Raw genomic sequence first — 22821 nt, 5'->3', positions numbered from 1 at the left:
CACTACTTTGCCCTTCACAACAGATCACTATGCTGTGCATGCTTGCCATTGCTCTGAATAAACAGACTACTGCTTGTTGTCTCATGCAAACCTGAGTATCATGGGTTATTTGAAGGTTAAACAAGCTGTGGAAAACCCATGGATGCTTGTAATATTTTCTATCCAACAAGTCCTGTCACCTGGGTTTGGAAAATACAACAGGCTATGTTCAGCTGGTGAGTATGTAAATTGCATATTACATGTACCACAATTGAAAGAACAGATCACAGCTTCTCCCAGTGCTCAATGCTGTTCAAGTCCTCAGATGCCCAATGCTGTTTCTCATCTCAGATAACCGCAGGGATGCTTCTGAGGCTACGGCTTGTAGGCCAAGTCCCACCTCCTGGAAGAAACCACGGAAGCTTCACAGGCTGGATGCAGAATTCCCATGGACCAGAGGTTCCCCATCTTTGTTGTAAAAACCACCTCATTTATTCCCCAACCGTTTGTCTCCAGACCTGGGATGAATAATTATCAATGGTTACAAGGTTTTATGACATGTTTCAAAGAAATAAAAGAAACCACAATATGGCTGACACTCAACTGCCAAACTTTCTCCAGTTTTATGAAATGTTTGTTGACTTTGGCTAAAATCAGCTGCTTAGCAACCCTTTATTAGACAGTTCATTTTCCTGCCATGTTCTCTGAGAGGAGGAAATGAAAAACCAGAAAAGCATTCCAGACCTTTAATAATGGGTTTTATTCTGGGAAAAAGCACCATCTCATTTTCATATGAAAGTACAAAATTCTATTACAGAAAACTGACACTGCCACCTCCAGAACACAAATAATTTTGATATGTAGATGGTATTCAGTCTACAAAGTAGAGTTTTATCTTATCTACAAAAATTGGATGCAAAGGAAACAAGACAACAATCTCATGGTGAGAGACATTAGAAATGTGAACAGATAGAACTTTATAGCCAGTGGATCTGTGGACATTTCCATGGATGATCTCCTGTTCTTTGCCCTTTCAAGTAATAAAAGAATGTAGGTCATCTGAGTAAACTTACATATATTTTTTAGTTTGCTGAAATACAATCTCTACATACATCAACATTTTGTTAAAGTGTCTGCTCAAAAACCATTCACACTCCACAATATATTCACCATGTATTTGGTTTTAATAAGATTTTTTTGTAAAGCTGCCTCCTTAAAAACACATTTCATCTTGTAGCTTTGTCTTTGTTGCAATGAAGAGACAAAACAAGCTCCTATATATTTCTGTGTCATAAATACAAGCTATTTACAGAAGGATCTAAAAGAAATGGAGTTCCTCATTTCCTCACATCAGAACAATCTATGGAGTGTCAGCTAGAAGTGAGGTGGGAAACATATTATCAGGATCCAGAGATACTGTCTTTATTTTCAGGATCATTTTGGGCAATCTTTCTGCTCAAAGTCTTTCAGAAGCTCAGAAAGTCATACCTAAATTTACAGATCCTTTTTCTATACACTGACATCACATCACTGAAAAAGCAGATGTCTTGAGGTGATCTCATAAACATTTCCAGTGCTATCTGATTACCTGAAAACTGCATAGCTGCTTTTCTATGGGAATGTCACAAACCCCTCTTTATGTCTGATGGGTTGGAAGCACCATCAAATAAACCTGAACGTGCTGGCTGTGTCTCCGTTAAACACACAGTGCCACTTTCCACAGATACACAGATGTCTAGAAGTACAATTTTGGTAATGTGATCTGTGGCCTACAAATTCACTCACAATCACTGCATAACCACTGTTCTCATGCGAGGCATTACAATGTTAATTGGCCTGGAGAATTCACTGCTGTAAAGTGTAACAGAGGACACAAATTCATGAAATTCAAAACTTTCAATCTGCTTAATGCCAGCATCAGAACAGCCTGTGTGTTTGGAAAATAATAAGCACAGTCTCCTGCCTATGCAAAACATCAAAGTGCATGATTCAATATTAAAGGTACAATCCTATCCATGTTTAGACAGGAAAATGTCCTACAACTGCCAGCATGGCTAGCTAGTGAATACCGGGAGTTGTGGGGTGGGGGTGGGGGTTGTCTAAACAAGCATAGAATTGCACCCTAAAGTGATTAGGTCAATGGGGCTACCAATTTATGTTTAGTGTGCAGAATCAAGATTGCAGCATTCAGCACAATGCAGAGGGCACATAGTAATGCCTTGCTGCAAAACTGCTTCATCTAGCAGAATCAGTGGCTGTTACCAGAATATGGTTAATTAGCTTTCTTTAAGGATCCAGGATAGATCCTTAGAGCAAAATCCTAACTGAATATATTTATTCAGCAAAACCCATTCAAGAAATTTTCTCTTATTGTCAATGCTGCCATATTAGCATATATAAGGTTATGTATGTAATATGCACTATTATGCATTAGAACATATTTTCTACTTTATCAAGGGGATAAGTGGTGAAGTAAGCATTGTGGAAAACTCAGGAGTGACATGAGCACACAGGCCAGAAATGAGTAACTTGTTGCCATCTAGATATTTTGGCCTCCAATTCTCATGATCCTTCTCCACTGGGCCACAAGTACCTGATGAAGATGTTATTTGTTTGATGGGATAAGTGCCAGCTCCTGAACCAGCGACCTTGCCTATCATTTGAAACATTCTGGACTAGCAAGACATTTACAGGAACAGCAAATCCTGGTTTGCAGCAAGCCGCACTCCAAACTAGAACTTCAGCCATGTTTCACAGCATGCTGCAGTGAAGCGCAGGAAAATGGGTGACTGGAGTATTAGGCCATAAACGGCTGAAGAATGATGCCGCAATGCCTCAGAACAGCTAAAGCAAAGCCAACATGCCTGGTTCAGGTGCCAGTCCCCCTAAGAACTTTTTTTCAGAAAGGGAAACTCAGTTCCTAAGATGTAGCACCTGTTCTTCCAGAACAATATCCATCTACCATGTTAATGGTTACACCATTTCTACTGTGCATTAGACATTTTTATGAAAAAATCCAGTCAAGTTCTCTCAGCTGAGTATTACTTTCTCAAATTATCTGATGCACAGCTGGGCCTTACTGCTGATTTCCAAGATATCACTGCAGTATGTCATCCACTCCTACTGCTATAAATGTAACACTAAATCCTCCTGGAAATTGTGCTTATTCTCCTTGAGCAACTGCTAGCTAAAACAAGGTTTCATGAAATAAAATGGCAGACGTAGAGTTGTGCGATATAAAATGGGGAGCACTTGTTGCCAAGAGATGAGGTTTGAGAATTTTAAAGAAACTAATTTTTGGACTACAGTTATTCTAAATGGAATATAAAATGCAATTAAACTAACACCTTTAAAGTGAAAAAGGAAAAAAACCCCATCAAATAGGAATCTATTTTACTTCCCCATCACTCTTGAGAATGTCCAGTTGGGCTACCAAAAAAGAAAAAAGGCCTATGAACTTCCCTAACCTTTGGGCAAATTAAAAAAAAAAAATCAATGGCCAACTAGACAGACAGCTAAACTCATTCCAGGAAGGAAGGAAGCTAGGAATGAATTCATTATTCAGTTATGCAATTATTTATCCTGCTTCTCAATTCCACATAATACAAATTGGCCCAGGACCTTTTCAGCTTCATGGGCACTGGAAAGGACAAGCCAGAATGTAGTCACATGCCAGCAACACGCCTACTTAAGGATTAGTCTGTATGTGTAGCAGAATGAGGGCCACATTACTTCAGAGTGCAAGAAAAGGAATCTCATTTTGGAGGAGGAGATTGTGATGATGATGATGATGATATTGCCAACAGAAAAAAGGACTCACCGACAACAGGCAAGGCAGGGCCTCTTTTACTTTTCTTTGCAAGAAAGGACTTTGCAAATTGATGAGCATTCAAATGGAGCATGTCCCACCTGAAGTAGCACATTCCACTGTACTGCCTGGGGCACTTGTATGACCAACCAAACATCAACATCAGAGAGAAGTTATTCAATGCAGTGACCTCTTACTGTTTGCCACAGTCACGGAATTCTGCTTAAGACATAACATGCATGTAACACGACATAAACCAGACATGCATGTAGCAGCCTACTGTTCCTGCACCGTAGCTCCTCCATTCCAATACGTTCTGCTCATGACTACAATATCCTACACCTAACCCTTCAGTAGATAGTCATTACACACAGACAGACAGAGACACAAACTAAGATTTTTGCTACTTTTCTTATTATTTAGAACAAACTGCCTGAAAAAGCCAAGGGCTTTCTTATTTTTAATGGGTTTACTACAGGAACTTTGAGATCCTAAGTCTTAGTGAAGCTGTTGTTACCTTCATCAGAGCGGTTGATGGCATCAGTATACTTTGGCCTTTCGGCCATAATTCCAGAGGAGAGAGGATATGAATAATGCTGACATCTTGAGTCTTATTCAAAGAACAAGAAAGAATGTACTTGGCATTTGACAGCAAATTTCAATGGCCAGTTCTTGAGTGTAACTTAAGATTCAAGATGCCAAAACTTGTATTTGGGTTTTCATTTTCTTATTAAAGTACTGCATTTGAGTGTAACATATACAAAACTGACATCTCTGGTAACTTAATGACATAGTCTGAAAACTAGTAATTTGATGCTCTTATTATAGTATTTATTATACCATTTATTGTACAAATTTAGATATGGCAAACTCTTTTCATGACTGATGAATGATGACATCACACATCATGAAATCATCACCGGGTACCCTCAGGAATTTGTGCTTCCCTATAGATGTGACAAAGCTATGCATGTTAATGATTCTTTTAGCTTTAACTGGAGATCACCAACAACTCAAGGTATCCTATTTGTAAAATACATCCAATAGTATGTATAATAAAATGTCTACTGAGAAGTTTACAACAGCTTCTAAGCTGATTTCCAAATCAATTTGTGCACATTGAGCTACATTACAGAACAAAAATCCACATTATTTTTTGCCAACACTCAGGGCACCTTATTGTCTCTAGAGGAGTTTAAATAACCACCACAGGGTTTTGTGCATTTGTGACAGTGGCTGCACTTATGCTTTTCTCTTTCTCTTGAAGCTTCCATGACATCTGATGCAACTTTCATACATCTGCCTTTGCTGTTCTATTTGGATTCAGGACATGCATCATCTTCAGAAGGTATGGAGGGGACACTCTCATGGGAAACACTATCAATGCTTTGTGCTTCTGACTGAAGATGGACAGATACCTCGACAGCTATTTCTTTGCCTTGGTCATTCACAGAACCATCATCTGAATCCCCTGCTGGTGAATCACTGCGCTTGATTTCTGGGTTTAAGGGGTAATGCCCCTCTTGAGCACCTAAGGCCTGGGTCTGTTTGACTCCAACTTCATCTGGGTCATCAACATGCACTGCTTCAAAGATCTCTTCCATAAAGGCCCTACAGTTAAGGATGAGTGGTGGAAGAGGGATACTTCTGGCAAGCTCTTCAATATACCGAGCAAATTCCATAGTCTTAAATTGAGTGACTTTGGCCAGCTCTAAGGTTTTGGCAGAGGTGATGATAGGAATACGCTTGGCTATTTCAAAAGCCTTCTGCAATTTCTCAGCCCCTTCTGTCCTGAAGAACTCATTGATGGCTTTTTCTGTTTTGCGGAGGTGGCTGCTCATCATGCAGAGACGGGTTATGTTTAAGATCAGGATGATAGTAAAGGCAACGAGGCAGACAATCATGTAGTAAATGCCCATGTCCCCAGATGTGGAGACAACTCTGAGTGTGACTGAGTAATAAGAAGTGCCATTTTCATTAGTGGCAACACAAGTGTATCGCCCCCGGTCACCAAAAGTTACACTTGTGATATTAAGGACACGGTCTGAGATCAGCCATCTTCCACCTAAAGACACAAATACAAAAGAGGAGTCAATGCCTTAAAGATTGTATAAATACCTTTACTAAGACTGTCAGACACCGGAGACAAGGCCATTTCTGTCTGTCTGTATCTGTGTGACCATTTCTGAACTGGCTCTATCTTTGGACCCCCACCCCAGGATGTGCATTTGACCTCTTCTTCTGTTGCTCTTCATTGGGCGTTAAAGCCGCTATTTATTCAATCTGCTTTTGCCTGCTGATGCTGCCTGAAATTTAAGAACTGTTCTTTCTCTATGTTTTAGAAATGTAAAAACAAAGCGAGTCAGAAGGGGCCGCCCGGGGCATCTAGTCTGACTCCCAGCTCCAGCCAGCTCTGCTCATGTAATCTCCAACATGTGGTTGTCCAATCTTTCCTTGAACTCCCTCACTGATGGGGCCTCAGCCACCTCCCTTGGAAGCCCATTTCATATCCTAGGGGTCCTAACCATCAGAAAGGTCTTCCTGACATCCAACCTGAAGCCTGGTTCTTTTGAGCTTTGCCCCACCAGAATGCATCCTGCCCCACACTGCAGGCAAGAACAGGACACGACCCTCCTCCACATGACACTCCTTACATACCTATAAGTTGCTAAAAGATCCCCTTGGAGTCTCCTCTTCTCCAGGCTGAAAAGACCCTGTTCCCTCAGTCTCTCCTCATATGCCATCCTTCCCAACCCGGCTAACTTGCTTGTGACCCTGTGCTGAACCGAGTCTAACCTAGCTATGTCCTTCCTATAACATGAATCCCAGAACTGGGTGCAATACTCTATTCGTGTAGAGCGCTATTCACACCTCCTAGAACTTGAAGCTTCTGGCTATGCATCCAAGAGTGGCGCTTGCCCTCTTAACCACACTGCCAGCTCACATTTAGCCTGCCATCAACAAGGATCCTGTTTATCTTTGCTCCTCTGGATTAGATTGTTTTAATGCTGCTGCATTTAAGTTTGTATTGTATTATAAAACTACTTTGTGGAACATATTCGCATGGAAAGTAGGATACAAGTCAATGTGAGTGCATCTCATAAACTGCAATCTTAGGCAAAAGGCAAAGCAGGATTGGGAAGACTGTTGACTAGCAACATTAGTTTGGTCATTTGCCAGCATACTAATTAAGCATGGTTGAATAGCTTTACCTAGACATGACAAGTTTCAACTAATTTGCTGTTTTAGGCAGTGGCTTACACTGAGATGTAGTGGAGGCTCCTGCTGGAGAAAGGGGAAGCAGCAGGACATTGATTTTGTCATTTCCCCCCGTCCCCCGTAGTGCCCCCTCCCACACTGTTTGAAGCATCCCATGACTCTCCAGAGTTGTTGGGAGCAGCAGAGGATATTGGAGAGGGAAGGAAGAATCTGCAAAATGGCCTTCTCCTTCCTCCAATGAGAAAGCTGAAACAGAAATCCAGCATTGCCTGTTGTCCAATACTCCCCTGGATGGATGCACTGCAAAAACTCAACATTCTTTAACCTGCCCCCCCCCCCAAATAATAGTGTCTGCTAATGTTCTGAAGGGAGGAAGTAAAGAGGCTAACACTTGCACCTGTATTAGTATGCATGACTATTCTTGATATACTGGAATAAAATTAAACCCATGAACTGTTTTTTCCAGGTGTACCTTTCTTTCTGGAACCTTAACTGTGTATGTCTTTTTATCCTCCTAAAAACAACACTGTTAAAGTACAATCAACAAATGCAGTTTGATCCCTCAAATTGAAAGAGCTGACAAATGTGTACTTCAAAATGTGAAAGGTTTGGTGGATCATTAAAGCAGGATAAAAGAGAGTACAGTGTTTGCATGCAGTAGGTGGACATGAGAACCACCTACAGTATTCTACAAGTAATAACCAGGTCAGCTTTGATTCTTAAGAGATACATTGTTGACCAGACTTTAAACTCTAAATGTTTCGAACTTCAAAGTCCATTAGCCTCAGACAGCATAACCCATGCTCAGGGATTGTGGAAACTGTAGTCAAAAGCCTCTGTAGGGCAAAGGACTGAGGAAGGCTGCCTTTGATCATGTCATCACCTTCAGATTTGGTCCTGACTCCTGCTTGCCTAGATTTTAAATCTGGGGTAAAGAATAACCAGGGAAGTCCCTATTTTGATCAGGGTTAGCACCACATAGTCTTGGTTGGAAAAAGAATACTGCTGCAAAGCTTACTTCCTCCTAAGCTGGCCTGAACACTACTGTAATACAAAGGCTGTCTTTGCCAAACCATTTGGAAAGGGCGATTATTTTGGACATTAGGAAACTACAGAGGACAAAGCATAACATGTGAAGAGAGAGACATGTTGCTATTAGGTTGACCTCTGCCAAGGGCTGGAAAAGGCATCCACAAAATTTCGGCAATGCTCTTCTCAGCACAGCATGTTACAACTGGATTGAAAGAGAGGCAGAAAAGCTAATGTGTTTTTCTATCATCCTTCTGCACTTCTCTTGTTTGTATGATGCTGACAAACTTTTCATTCCAAAGTTCTTACCCTCAGTGAAGTGCTAAATTTATTCACATTCTTCGGTTAAGTATAAATGTCAATATTTGTTTGCAAATGTGAACAAGGCCCCATGAGAAAAACCATGCAATCAGCACATGGATTAAAATATCAGAGGCTTATAGTTCTAAAGCAAGTAATTGAATTGTGAGAGTTACATAAGAGTAACCAGATTGTCAATTGTGTAAACTTTAGCTCATTGAGTCCCAGGTTTTTGCAATGGATAACTGGGACCTTACTGAATTATGGTGTTCTTGCTGAGGTTAACATTTAGTTCTTTACAACACATTTGTACGGGGTTTTATGGAATACCATTTTAGGCAAAGGGCTAAAACATCCAGGGAGGATACTTTTCCTTTCATGCATGAAATAAGAGAGAACTTCAGCAACTGCTATGTGATGGAAGAGGCATGTTACATGCTGCATAGGCATGACTTACCTCCTCTGTCTTGCTCCAGCAGGTGCCCTTTTGAGTTGTACCAAAGGATGGTGTCATGCTGGCTAACATTCAGCATACATTCAATGAAAACGCAGTTCCCCTCTTTCTCTATGATATCCTGAGGCGCCGCAGATTTTGTCAAGGCTTGTAAGATGGGAATAAGTGATGCATTGAGAGGTGGGGACTTTGACTCAGATGTAGTTGTCAGGTTGGAGGCCACATTTTCTAGTGCGAAAACACTAGTGTTGAGAATCAGAGTCAACAGGCAGTAGCTGAGCTTCATGGAAGCTTTAAATTAGGTATTTTTCTCATTGAATGTAACAGCTGAAGCAAGTTGGAAGATGTGAAGTATTCTGCATTAGGCCAGTCAGCCTGAAAGGGTCTGATTGATTTATCAACAAATAACTCCAAAGATTTGAAAATAAATAAATGGAATATCCAACTGAAAATTAAAAAAAGAGTAAGGATTATTAACAATGCTTTATGTGGTTTTCAAACTTAAAATACTTAGCAAACAGAACTAAATTATCTCAGATGCCAACCATCTAGACCTGAAAGGTCCTTAAAGTGAGCAAGTATTAGCATACAATCACATTAAAAGCAGGGAAAGAAACTGAAAGGTCTCATGCTTCTTCTCACCTTCTATTGTATGGTGGCAAGGAGAAATAATAGTGGTAAGATCTTCTAGTCTCACTTTCCATGCTATGAGGTTGGATCCAGAATGGACAAACATCTAGTGGAAACTGTTGCTAGAGGAAGGTGAATGTGGAATGATTTTTGCACATTCTCAACACTGTAATGGAGTTGCTTCCAAACCCTTCGGCACAGGGCAGTGCAGGAAGAGGGAGAGGAATCAGTCAGAATTACCCATCCCTCTTCTTCTAGCAGGAGCAGCTTGTGAGCAGAGTGAGCCATGGTGTAGGAAGGAAAAGCAGGAGCGTTAGTCACTGGCATTTCTTCTTTCCAGATTTCTGTGCAACATATGAAGCTATGAATTAATCTCAAAGAATTTACACCAAGTTGAAGATGTGCCAGGTAACTAACATGAAATGAGGCTAATAACTCTGTAGGTAACTCCATATAACTTCTGAACCGCTAACATCACAGCTAATGAGAATATTGCAATAGTAAAAGTAGATAGGTCCCATTTCTTTATTGGAAAGTTATGATTGGATCCTACAAAGACTAATCCTTCTTTCAGTGGGTCTGTTTTATAAGCAGAAGCAAAATAAATAGCTTCACTGTCTGCAACGTTCAAAAGAAATGTGTTTATTACTGGGCTACATAATTACATAATATGTAAATAACTTTTCATCAGTCTTCAGCCTCAGTTTGCACAAATGGTATATTAATTGACCATTTTTAAGAATTAAAAATTACTTTTAATTATTGTATCTGTATGTTTAATCTCTACAATCTTAGAGTACACATGACTCATGTATTTGAATGTACACCCACTTTATTTTCATACGTAAAATGCATTTGCTATGATTTCATGACAAAGAATGGAAGTTCATGTTCCTAAAAGTTTATTTATTTATTTATTTATTTAGAAAATTTCTAGGCCGCCCCATTTGCCGAAGCCTCGGGGTAGCTTACAAATAAATAAATTAAAATACATAAATAACAATATAAAATACACATAACTGTATAAAATAAGTCGCCCTGGCCAAAAAACTTAAAAATAAAAATAACGTTAACAATTAAAATGACGCTTGAATAAAAAGGTCTTTGCCTGGCGCCGAAAAACAAATAACGACAGCGCCAGGCAGACCTCTCTGGGGAGCGCATTCCATAGATTGGGCACCACCACAGAGAAAGCCCTCCTCCGAGTACCTATCCCCCTAATTTCCTTCACAGAGGGTTCCCGGAGAAGGGCCTTTCCCACTGATCTCAGGGGGTGGGTGGGCATATATGGACGTAAGCGCTCCTTCAGGTAGCCAGGACCCAAGCTGTTTAGGGCTTTATAAGTGATCACCAACACCCTGAATTGGGCCCAGACTTCAATGGGAAGCCAGTGAAGCTGACGGAGGACTGGAGTCATGTGAGCATAATGTGCATTCATTTTTTCCCAGTCTGTATTTTCACTGCTAATTTTAACACAAAATATCTAGTACATATTATCTCTTCCTCTTTCATTTTCATAATACTGTTACAATCAACAATGGTCCAATTCTGTAGTGAAAAACATGTGTCTCTAAAAGGACATTAAAAATAACCTATTTAAATGGAAATGCTTAAGACCGTGATTTCATTTAATTTCAAAATAGGCCATTGACCCTCCACCATGCCTATGTGCTTGCCAGACCAGAGCCTCACCTCTCTTCCACCGCAGCCTACCGTCACCTCGTCCCCTTGCGGCCCCTCGCAGTGCGGGTCCCTTCTTCTTCCTGGGGCTTGTTGAAGCCCGCTTGGGGCAGCTCAGTAGACTAAGGTGGACTGCTGTATCTGGGATTAATTTATTAGATTTTGTAGTTATTTCTTTGGGTTCCTTAGTATTTTTAATGTATGATTTTATGGTAGTATTTTATTATTGTTCTGTTTTTATTGTTGTATGTTTATTTTGGAAATGTATTTGGAATTTACTGTAAATCGTTTTTGGAAATGTATATCTGTTCTTATTGTTGGAAATGTAAACTGTCCAGAGTCCCCTGTGCACTATGGGAGCCGTACAGAAGCATAACAACAACAACCTCTCTCTCCAAGAATTTTATTTCTTTATGGAACTTACACTTTCCCTAAGGCCCACTGAATTCTAGAAGTACCGTATTTTTCGCTCTATAAGACGCACAGACATTTCCCCTTTTGAGGGGGGAAAAGTGCGTCTTATAGAGCGAATGTGTGTGTGCCCGACGCCCAGGATGCTGCCGGCCGCCTGCACCACGTGGCACCACCTGGCCGGCACGCGCTCGGTGTGCCCTGCTCTGCCCCCCCCCCCCGGCGCAGGTGAGAGCTGTTAATCACAGGTCAGTGTGTGTTTTCAAATGGCAACCTGTCTTTTAGTGAAGCCCATGGGGAAGTGATGGGGAATGTGCCTGTGATTATCAGGAAGCTTTCCATGGATCAGTTATCTGTTAGTTGATCAGACACATTTTTTTTTAAGGCTCAGTGAATATTTAAACAGCATTACCTTCGTGTATGAAGTTTATTCTTCAAAGGCTACTTAGTCCGCTGTGTGTTTGATTTACCGTACAATATCTCATTTTTTGTCAGAAGTTTTTTTCTATTATTTACTAGTAGGGCAGCGTGGACATTACTGGCTTTTTTAGATTTGTTATTGTCTGCAGCAGCTCTTGTACAACTGGTGTAGATTGTGGATTCCTTCAATAATTCCACTACTGACTAAGAAAGTGATGTCAGTGATTGTGAGCAACAGAGCTTCATAAATTCTGACTCTAGTGATGATGAGTTCTATGGGTTCAATGAAAACTAGAAGAGTACTCGAACTTTAAAGTCTCTCTTTTGTTAATGACAGTGATGATGGTTCTTAATGCCACTGTTGACTGCTGTTCACTTTACAAGGTTGAAATACAGTAATACTGTATTTCAACCTTGTAAAGTGAAGGAAAACAAGAAAAAAAATATTCTGAATCAAATGGTTTACTAAACTATGTAATAAACTATAACAGAATACAGTAATACTGTATTCTGTTATAGTTTATTACATAGTTTAGTAAACCATTTGATTCAGAATATTTTTTTTCTTGTTTTCCTCCTCTAAAAACTAGGTGCGTCTTATGGTCAGGTGTGTCTTATAGAGCGAAAAATACGGTATACCTTCAGCAGCAAAACCTAAAAGTTTCAATCTGAAGAATATTATTACGGAACAGAAAACTGTATTAGAACCAAGGGGACTTATTTCTGAGTAAAGATGGACAGGATTGGGCTGAATGTTTGCTATGTATTAAATAATGTATCTGGTAAATCTCCCAGCAGTTCCTTCCAAAGATGTTAACCAAGAAGCCTAATGTTATAGTCAATAGTTATGCGTGAAAAAGCTATCCACTGTAGAGAGAGTTTTAACCTAGCATCATACGCTATACCAATATCAAAATGAATTTCTGGCCAGACTAGTAGATTAGGAGTGCTGAAGTTTACTGAAATGAGTGGCCTTAAACATACCAAATTCTAGGTCATTTGGGGCAGCAAATAATTGTCCTTTTTAGGATCACTGACTGGAAAGCTAACTTCAGTGGATGCCAAAATAAAAGCTTTTACGACTATGTGCTGTTAGGTGCGATACTATTGCCCCTGGGAGACAGTGTCCCAAGAGTGAAGAGCACTTCCCTTAGAAAGAGAAATCTCCTCCCAAACATCATGAAACGGCCTGCTGCCCAGTTCTCCAGTGCCGCTGATAGTATGGAGTGAAGAGGAGCTATACCAGTGGTGTGGGGCAGTGGAACCAGAGCTGGTGTTGGCTAACATTTTCCTTCTGATTTTTCCCAGAAAAAAAGGTAAAATATGCTGAAAGGAGAAAAAAGAAACACAGAAAGACACTTCCAACTTTCCCAAATTGGAGTGAATCCAAGCAGGACTTTTGGATTTGGTAGTTCTTATTAAATAACCTCTCTCCTGGCCTATTTCATGTTCACACATGTTCTCTCTTGTAGCTTCTTACACTGTTACTGTTATTGCTTAAACACTGGTCAAGTGTCTTTTTTGGCCTTTTAAAGAAACTGCCCCCCACCCCCCACACACATTGTAAATTTATTGTAACTGAGGCCCCTTTCAACCTCAGTCAGCAGATACAGTTCCCTTCCCCCTTCAATTTCTCTTTAATGTCACATTTTTATTTAGATTGTGAATCCATAGATAGGTAAAAGGGTATTTTATTTATGTATTTTACCAATTGTAAATGCTTTACAAAGACTCAAGTGATTATGGTGAAGCTGCTATGAATTTTAAGAAATGTCATTCCAGTACTTTCCTTTCATAAGGTTTATTCTTCCAGCTTACTTTAAAAACTTGCTCATCAGACTATTCTGCATTCATTTATGGAGTGACACTAACATATAAACCTTATTTATAACTGGAAAATATCTAGCTGCATTATCCTTCAAAAACCTGAGATAATTATCTACAATAATTGCATATGCTCCCTAGTAAATTATATAGAGCTTGCAAAATGCACAGCAGTAGTTGTAATGGGTCATTGGATTTTTCCATTTCATCCTTCAGTGTTTGATCTATTAAATTGTTTAACTCATTTTCTTCTGGGCAAACCCATTACTGTTAAGCAAGATTGTTCACTGCTTAGTTTTTTTTTTTTTCTTGGAGGGGGAGGAATGCTACATTTTCATGATAGTCATCATATTTATACAAAACAGCTGCTGCAGCTGATTAAACACAGGGAAGATAAAACAACATGATATCTTAAATCCAAGAAAAACAAACGCACTGATATTATAGAACAGCTGTTATGACTAGATATTTAAAAAGAAACAACACATTTAATCTTTATTTAATATCTGGATTAGATCTGCACAATCTAGAGTTTATGTATCTAGCAATAGAACAGAGGACTTTTATTTTGATTTGCATTCTTAAAAGATACACCCAACACTACGTAGTACAAGATCAGCAAGACGACCAGGGCATAGAAGGAGGCATAAGCTGGAGTAGTGGTTAGGAGTATGAGAATGGGACTCAGGAGAGATGGGCTCTAGTCCCTGCTAGCCATGGAGCCAACTGGGTGACTTTGGGCCAGTCACAGACTCTCAGACCAGCCTACCTCACAGGGTTGTTCTTATTGCAGGTATAATATTGGGAGCAGCAGGAGAATGACGCAAGCTGCCTTGAGTTCTAATAAATAAATAATAAATACAGACAATGTATTTTCTGGATTATCCAATATTGCAACATAAACAAACCATAAGGAAGCGAAAAACCAAAACAAATGCACAGCATTTCAGACTGTGGTCTCAAGGGAACAGAACCATTTTTGTACTAACTGAATTGTAATAAGTTTTAATGATGGGGGTCTCCTTCAGAGTAAGTTTCACTTCAGCAACACCATTCTACACAGAACTTTTTTTTTTAAGAAATGAAGTTTAATTTAAATATGAAGAGCTCTGTACAGAATTCCCTGCTGGTAAAACAGATCTGTTCCTAATATTTTTTCAAACAGCAAAGCATCCCTTTACATGGGAGCTCCTAGTCTGCATAAGAAACCTTTTAGAACTTTAGATCAGCATATCCCCACTTCCCCTATAAAAAGTTCCTTAAGAATCAATGGCTACATTTTCTAACTACCAGTGGTATGAACTGGTTTACAACCATTGCTTTTACAATGCACTATATTCTGCAAATGTGTTAGATATGGGTAGAGAAACTATTTTTGAAGGGGAAAAGGAGAAGAAAAAGCATGCATATGCTGTTGAAATCTGATTTTTAAAACTCAAGTTTTGAAATACTTTTTTGAACTCAGAATAGATCCTCTGGGGTACCTCCTTTAAAGGCTAATAGCCAGATCTTCAGCAGAGTTTGATCTGCTTTCTATGTGGATTGGGTTTTACTTTTAAGATGACTAGTGAGCATTAATATACAACTGGGGTCTCTTGTGTGGAGCCTGTGTGAACTGAAGTGCCCACATACACCTCTCTTGCCACCTGCTAAGCTCTCAGTTCCACCAGCTTTATTTTGCAGGCCTTTTCATTTTTAAACAGTGAACTGGGAGGTTCACATGTTGCAAAGTGAAGTGTTACTCAGCAGTACCGTTTTCATGTCCAAGAATGCTACTGCGCCCCAGACACAGTGTTATAAAAGTGGAGGCTGGCTAAAGCTCAAGATTTATGGAGGTACCTAGTCAACAAAAGAAAAAGCAAGCTGAGTGTGGTCGGGCACATCCTGATGGGTTGGAAGAGATGGCTTCCTATGGCTCTAAAGGGCAGTGGCTAACAAACGGGTGCTCTGGCTATGTTATTTAAGCATTTTGCCTTTTTGTGTGGTACATGGATATATTAGCCGGTTTGTTTGTTTCAGGGTAACACATTTTGTTTGTGTGCATGCATGCATGACTGTTTCTGAGTGTCACCAGCTTGTCTATTGTTAAATTGAAATTTGATAGTGCTTTGTGTGGGGAACAATGTTACCTGGTATTCAGGCTCAGACATTCCAGATATATGCACTTTTCCACCCAGCTACTAGTTCCCAAGCTTCATCAGTTTGCCTTCTTTTGAAATAATTGCTAGGATGAAAAAAATGATGGGTTTAAACCAGTCACTTTGTTTTGAGATGCAGATGTCATTTCTATCTTCTAGTCTGATTCCCGGCCAAGTTACTTTTCTTTTAGTTTCACCAGTTCTTTGTTACAAATGACTGCTTGCAATTGGCCATGACCACTATGGCAACCATGTAATGAATGAGGAAACATGTTTTTGGCCATTTTGTAAGAACAGAGAGAATAGTCTTGGAATATTCCAAATGTGCCAACTAACCCTACAATTTGGAGAGGCTTGATATGTAAATAATCTAAGGTACTATGATTTAAATTACTATTCTTATCACACTCATCTTTTATGAAAATAGGCAGAAAAGAACAGCCAAAATGATCAATGGGATAGAGCACGTCTCCCCAGACATTTGGGTGTTTAGCTTAGCAGAAGGAATACAAATGAGAGAGGTACGACAGATGTATGGTGTTATGGATACTGCAGAGGAAATGGAAAGGAAGATGTTTTTGTCCCTCTCCCATAATACTAAACCTACAATCATCCCATGAAGCTGAAGGGTAGGAGATTCAGGACAGATATAAGGAAGGACTCCTTTGCCCAGCAAACAGTTAAACTATGGAATTTGCTACAAGATATAATGTTGGTCGCCAACTTGACTGGTTTTAGAAAAGAATTATATAAATTCATGGATGAGGCTACCAATGACTATCAGTTACAATGGCTATAAAATGTTTGCTATGAAACTTGAGAATGATGTTGCTACACTTATGTCCTGCTTGGACACTTTTTGTAGGCATTTGTTTGGACACTACAGAAACAAGATGCTAGACCAGATGGACCTTTGATTTGATCCAGCATAACTCTCTAGGCTTCTATTGTAAGTTAAATTATAAATCTTCCAAAAATAGGGATCCAGATAATATGCCTTAATTCAAGTAAAGGGCTGGACAAAAATCACCACCAGTTATTCACGGGCACTGAAAATGTGTCATTGTCCCTATATATCTGTAATATTTTTCAGTAACATTCAATACTGCATTTAAATATATGATGCTTATTCTAAAACATTTTCTATAAAACAATTAAAGTTAATAACTATAACATTTAAAAAAATCCTTAGAGTGAGCTTGACTCTGCTCTGATTATACCACAGTGCCAAGATAATGCTAAAAAGCTATTGTATCATTTTATTCTACCTTACTAAAGCCGTGTTACAGATGCCAACTACTTCATCACAGGAATACAATACTGAGAAAATGGAGTAACACAGGTAAATAAGAATTTACACAAATACCAGGAAATGGTATTGATGCTTTGATTTATTCCTCCTATTTATGGTGGACTCTCTAAGAGTTCATACTATATTTGCCAGGTTGCCACAAACAAACAACAGACCAACCAACCAACCAACCACTATCTTTGCATGCAAAGACACTGGACTGGAGACAGGCATAACCACCCTAAGTAATCTCCTTTGCTCAATGTCTCCCTGTCTACAGTAGGAGAAACATGGCACCCCACTTGCTCTTGCCTCATCCTTTGCGTTATTAAAGCATTTAAAGACAAACATGTTCTTGGCAACCCTAGTTCAAAAAGGGCTCTTTTCCAGCTCTGACTGCTGAAGACTTACTGTTCAAACAGAAATGCCAGAAGTTGAATCTAGTAGCTGCTACATGCAGAACACTCTGACTGAACTTTTCCATGCCTCTTTCAATAGTAAACCAATGATGCTCAAGTCCTGTTTAAAACAAATACCAAGGACTAGGTGTCCTCTGGTTATACATCCCCGAAGACAGCGAAATAGAACTGCTAGGCTAGTTTCATTTTCTTCCTTTGTATTACACCTTCCTGTCCAAAATGCCTAATAATAAGAGGACCATGTATAGCAAAGACGTATAAACAAACAGCAATTGCTTTACTGGTCCAACTTGTAAAAACAGATTCTGAAGAGTCAAATAGTAGAGCTTGAAACCCTAGTGAAGCATTATGAGTGTCTGGTCAAGGACACCACACCTCTGAACCCACCAGGATCTCCTGATCCACAAGAATATATAGAAGTAGAGTTGTAACTGTTTTAAAATAAATGAATTTCACTAGCTTTGCCCAGCAAGTTTTAACAGAAGGCTCCTTGCCCTGCAGATTTTAAGCCAGGAACTTTGCTTCAGATGTACCTCAGATTAGGGCTCTGCCCCAGCCCATCAAGTGTCACTAGGCTCTTCCCTGACCTATCTCTCTGACACATCAGATTGTACTGAGACTCCGCACTTCGCCCACAAGCTGCCTCTTCTAAAACTCTTCTGAGGATATGAGTATTACATACATATTCATTCCTCAGCCTAAAACTGGGAGCACTACTTTCCCCTTTACCAATACAAAGGGATCCCCATTTCTCTATTATATTAACAGCATGCCTGTTTTCGCTGCAAGGCGGTTTATATAATCCTTCACTCCGCGATATGCTCAAGACAATAACTCTGCGATGGAGGTTAGAGTTAGGCCGTGACGGGCCCAGTCACCCAAGAAGGATGAATTCGTGGCCGAGTGGGGCCTAGAACTGGGTCCTCCCGAGTCCCGATCCAACACTATATAATAGAGCCGCGCCGATTCCTGCACTCGCAATGCTTCCCCAACAGGGTGCCCTGCGGAGATGCTGGACTACAAGCAGGGCTGGGGCTACCAACGGTACATGTACCGACCCATAGCCACGAAGGGAACTGTAGTACTGAACGTCTGGAGGCCTCCAGACTGCGGAAGGGCGATCTAAACAAATACACCGTTGTGTATTGTCTTAGCGTAAGGCGAGGACATGACGGCGCACCATGGCGTCACCCTCCCTTCCGCGACATCAGCGCGCCGGGACGACTCACCGCACCTGAGCCGCGCCTTCTGCTTCCCCGCGACAGGCGCTTCCACAGGGAGGCTCGCCAACAATACCGACACACCGGCAGCTCCCTCCCCTTTTCACAGCCCAGCTCTCGGTCACCCCCTCGCTCAAGCGCGACGCTCGCTAGGGACGGGGAAAGTGACGCGTTTCCGCTAGCAGGCCCGTTCTTCCGGGTTGCTCCCGCTCTGCCCGGTCGCCTCTATGGTGTGGAGGAGCAGGCGACTGGGCTCGCAGGGGCGGGCGTGTTTACCGCTGCTTAGACGTGGCTTTGGCTCTGAGGGGAAGCTGTCGCGGGACGAAGGCCTGGTGGGAGCCCTCCCTGTAGGGGACAAAAGGAGGGTTGTTGGGCCCCGAGTTGCATACTCTCATTCGTTGCCTATGTAAGTGACACTTTTACTTTTTAATGTTCTGCTGCGTTTGCAAATCCTGTTCCAAATCTTCAGAAAATTATTGGAGGGGGAGAGAAACTGTCAAACAGGCACCCCAAAGTTAAAGTGTACGGCAGAGAATGGCTCAAAGCTTCCCCTTCGGGATGAGCTGTCGCTTTATCGGGGTGCACTCTCAGTGCCCCACCCGCACTGCTGACGGGCTGCTGCCCTCCGACCGCGGAGCCTGTGGACTGGGGTACCGGCTGGGCGCCGATCGCGAGGGAGCTGCGAGAGCGGCTGGAGTCCGTCACGGGTGAGCGGGTGTCTCTCGTGCTGTCCTGCTCTCCCCCTCCAGCTGCTCCACGAGGCGCAGTCGTGGAGAATGTTTCTTGTGATGGAGAAAGCAGCATCTTCAGCCATCCGCTGTCCTAATCCAGCTTGGCATGAACTCCCGTCCTCTTCTATTGAATTTGACTTGATTAAACCAGGTGGTCTTGGTGTCAAGTCCTGGTATATATGTCTTTAACAGTCATTTGTAATAACCCTTTTCCCATTGCATCATGCCATTTCTTCTCCCTCTGCCTTCCCCCCTCCCCCATAAGTTTTCTGAGCAGAAAACACGCCTCCAGTGTTTTCCTCAATGCCTAACATACCAATATCATTTGATACATTAACCCAGTAACTCTAGGCTGAGAGGTCAGGTGCACAAGTGAGGTTATAATGGCAATGCATATGAAGAGCAAAAGTTGGGGGGAAACTGTAGTGTGTCCTGCCAACATACAAAAGAAAAGAAAGGGAGCCTTGAAGGGCATCAGATTGATGTGACACCGCAGATTTTAATAGAAGAAAAATAGTATATTCTAGGATGATCCTATTGTGTTGGCTGCAAAAGGCACTGCAAAGTAAATTATTATGATTTTAAATAGATGGATTGTCTGCCTTTCAGGAGTGCCTTTTGTATTCTTCCATCATGGCATACTAAATAAAAAATATTAAAAAATGAAATGGTTAAAAGAATAAAATAGAAAAGCTTAACAATTAAGTATGTAAAAACTTATGCAGCTAGTAACACCATCTGCTCATTGACACCCAGTAAATTCATTCAGTAATAGTCTTTAAGGCCCACCTGAAGGTATGGAAAGATGGGACCTGGCAGATACCGGAACAGGATTCTGCAAAAGGCTCTGTGTGTGAATGGTTACTGTAATAATGCTCTCTATTTCAAGCCACAGTAAATAGGTTTTGTATATGGGAAAAGGAAGACTACAAACATATTAATAAAGAGAAGCAAATTAAATAATTGAATAGAGAGCTGGTGCGGGGGGTGGTGGTTAGAGTGCTGGACTGGGGACTCTAGTCCCCAGTTGGGCATGAGGCTCACTGGGTGACTTTGGATCAGGCACAGACTGTCAGCGCAACTTGCCTCACAGGGGTGTTGTTGTGAAGATAAGATGGAGAGGAGGAGGAGAATTATGTAAGCCACCTTAAGTTCCTTGAATGAGAAAAAGGTGGGATTCAAATCCAATAAATACAGATAACATTAATTTTTATGACAGTTGTTATTAGCATCCTTATCTAGAACATACACTTTGGGTTAGTGTGGTAATCTTATATACACAGGTCCTCACAAAAGCCCCAGCCCATTGACTGTGTTTGTAGTTAGTAGGTTTTATTTCAGGCACAATATTTTTCTCGTTCAAAATTGGGGGACCTCTCATTCTTGGACTTGGAACGATGAATCTATACTAACCAGGTTCACACCATCACAGAGGGGGAAATAAACCATGGCGGCTGTTGAAGGGCCGTGGGTCGGTTTGCTAACTGTGGCAACAAGCCATCCTTACTGGGTTCAAGCAGTGATGGTAATTATGCAAATTCCCTGGCATGTGCAGCATGGGAAACAAAGCAGCATGGCTTATTTCCCCTTTGTGACCATGTGAACAGGCCCATTGCCTTGACCAGTTTACAGAATACTAGGCTGGCATCTTCCCTCCAGTGGCAAGGTAGTGCTGCTGGTATTACCTCTCGTTTCCTCATCTTTGCTTTTGATGAAGACTGGGTACTGCTGGCATTCCCCCACTCATGTCATATTTAGTGTGGGTTGCGTCAGGGAATCTTGATGTGACCCTCCCTTGGGATGATGTTACTGCTCACATGGAGAGGAAGGATCAAAGCTGCTCAGGGCCTCAGTGTTCCAAGAGTTGTAGACTGTTAGATTTATGATTTGTTTATTTAAAATATTTATAGCCTTTTTTCTCATGTATCATTCAAAGTGGCTTACTGGAATGGTAAAATACATAATACAGAATAAATGCTAGCCATTCATGTGGGGCTGTACATCTTCCAGTGCTTTATTTTTCAGTGGAGAAATTTCCCTTTCATAGGTTCATTAGTAAAAATAAATGTGTGGCAGTTGCAAATACAGTATTAGACAAGTTTGGCTGTTTCAAAGTTATAATTAATATTTTTTCAGGTAATTTATTCACATTCACAAAGATCAATGTGGTTATTTCATTTAATTTTGCTGTTTATTTTACTTTTACTTAGTAAACATGCTTAATTAGATCATCCTACAAAGGTTTTATGATGTAAATTTCCAGTGGAAACTGAAATTTTAATTTAAATTTTCTGATGTAAAAACCCTGGAAAAATTAGCCTAATTTAAAATATTCCATTTCAGGCATTTCCAGAAAATCCACTTTACTGATGGCAGAAATATAACAATTTTAAAACAGTGGTAGGTGAAACATGAGGGGGAAAGAACACTTGATGTAAGAACACGTGAAGTTCCTACAGAGGCAAAGGAGAAAGTTTTATCCCAAATAAACTGGAACTAATATGAAGACTTCCTTAGCTGATCTTAATAAGCAAATAGGTTCATATGAAAAAGAAACCGTTATTGGAAACCGTGGTCCTAAGCCACATAAGGATTGACAGATCATAGCCAGCATGTTAAACTGGGCCTGGAAACAAATAGGGAAACAATGCACTTATTTAAGTGTTGGGATGTCATGCTCCCTGTACTCTGCTGCTGCTGGCTGAAGCTTCTGGCACTTCTCAAAGGCAGCCCCATATTGTATTCCCTGCAGTAGTCCTTTGATGATCTACCTAAAGTATATGCCTTCTCCAAAAATATTGTAGCTGTCATGGCACCCTAATCTGGGTAAAGGCAGCTGTACATGGGCTTCCAGGGTCAACATTGGAGCAAGAAGATACATGCGACATGGCTTTGCTCAGGATTCCCCAAGCTTTTGAGCACAGAGGGCACACTTTGAGAGTTGTGAGCATGCTAGCAAAATGGCCACTATGAAACACATATTTCTCAGAAGGCTAAAAGATGAGACTCAAAGAACAGTATCTTACTTTTCCAAAAGCTTAAGTATAAAGAAGTGGTGGGCTCTGGGTTCCGGAACAAAACCACTCTTTCTGGTGCAGCACACATTTCATAGCATACTGATAAAGCTTAGGGACAAGTAGCTTGGCCAAGAAATTAAGTACAAAGCAGATGTGTGGGTCTGAGCCACAATTGCAACTTACATATTTGCCACCACAAGCAGAGTATATCCATTTCATGGAAGGCCAACTAGTAATGCTCAGAGAAATAC

General features: G+C 40.8%; 2 protein-coding genes across 8 annotated transcripts in view; one reads left to right on the top strand and one right to left on the bottom strand.

Moving 5' to 3' along the window:
- Nucleotides 1-720: 720 nt before the first annotated feature.
- Nucleotides 721-18980, bottom strand: MFAP3 (microfibril associated protein 3). Of its 4 annotated transcripts, XM_044450953.1 has the most exons (4): nt 11112-11585; nt 9432-9763; nt 8793-9234; nt 721-5852 (listed from the first exon to the last, which is right to left on the bottom strand). In XM_044450953.1, exons 3-4 carry the CDS (start codon nt 9073-9075, stop codon nt 5101-5103), a joined length of 1035 nt encoding a protein of 344 aa, XP_044306888.1. In that variant the 5' UTR covers nt 9076-9234; nt 9432-9763; nt 11112-11585; the 3' UTR covers nt 721-5100. The 4 variants fall into 4 exon arrangements, with proteins under 4 accessions (XP_044306888.1, XP_044306890.1, XP_044306892.1 ...); XM_044450955.1 differs by lacking the exons at nt 9432-9763; nt 11112-11585 and adding an exon at nt 18837-18980; XM_044450957.1 differs by lacking the exons at nt 9432-9763; nt 11112-11585 and adding an exon at nt 18832-18973.
- An 83-nt stretch (nt 18981-19063) lies between these two features.
- The window catches only part of FAM114A2 (family with sequence similarity 114 member A2), a 35958-nt gene continuing 32200 nt past the window's right edge, over nt 19064-22821 (top strand). For all 4 annotated transcript variants that reach the window (XR_006416675.1, XR_006416677.1, XR_006416676.1 and 1 more), the window contains exon 1: nt 19064-19228. The gene's annotated coding sequence lies outside the window, so the exon portion shown is untranslated. The remainder of the gene's footprint in view (nt 19229-22821) is intronic.

Source organism: Varanus komodoensis, unplaced genomic scaffold (genome assembly GCF_004798865.1).
Source record: "Varanus komodoensis strain SLA01 unplaced genomic scaffold, ASM479886v1 scaffold6_1, whole genome shotgun sequence".
Lineage (NCBI taxonomy): Eukaryota > Metazoa > Chordata > Lepidosauria > Squamata > Varanidae > Varanus > Varanus komodoensis.
This window is presented reverse-complemented; position numbering and strand designations above follow the sequence as displayed.

Coding starts and splice junctions, on each gene's coding strand:
- MFAP3 (XM_044450955.1), bottom strand. CDS start 9,075: ATGAAGCTCAGCTACTGCCTGTTGACTCTGATTCTCAACACTAGTGTT. Junction 5,853..8,792: donor GCTGGAGCAAGACAGAGGAG/GTAAGTCATGCC, acceptor TTGTGTCTTTAG/GTGGAAGATGGCTGATCTCA.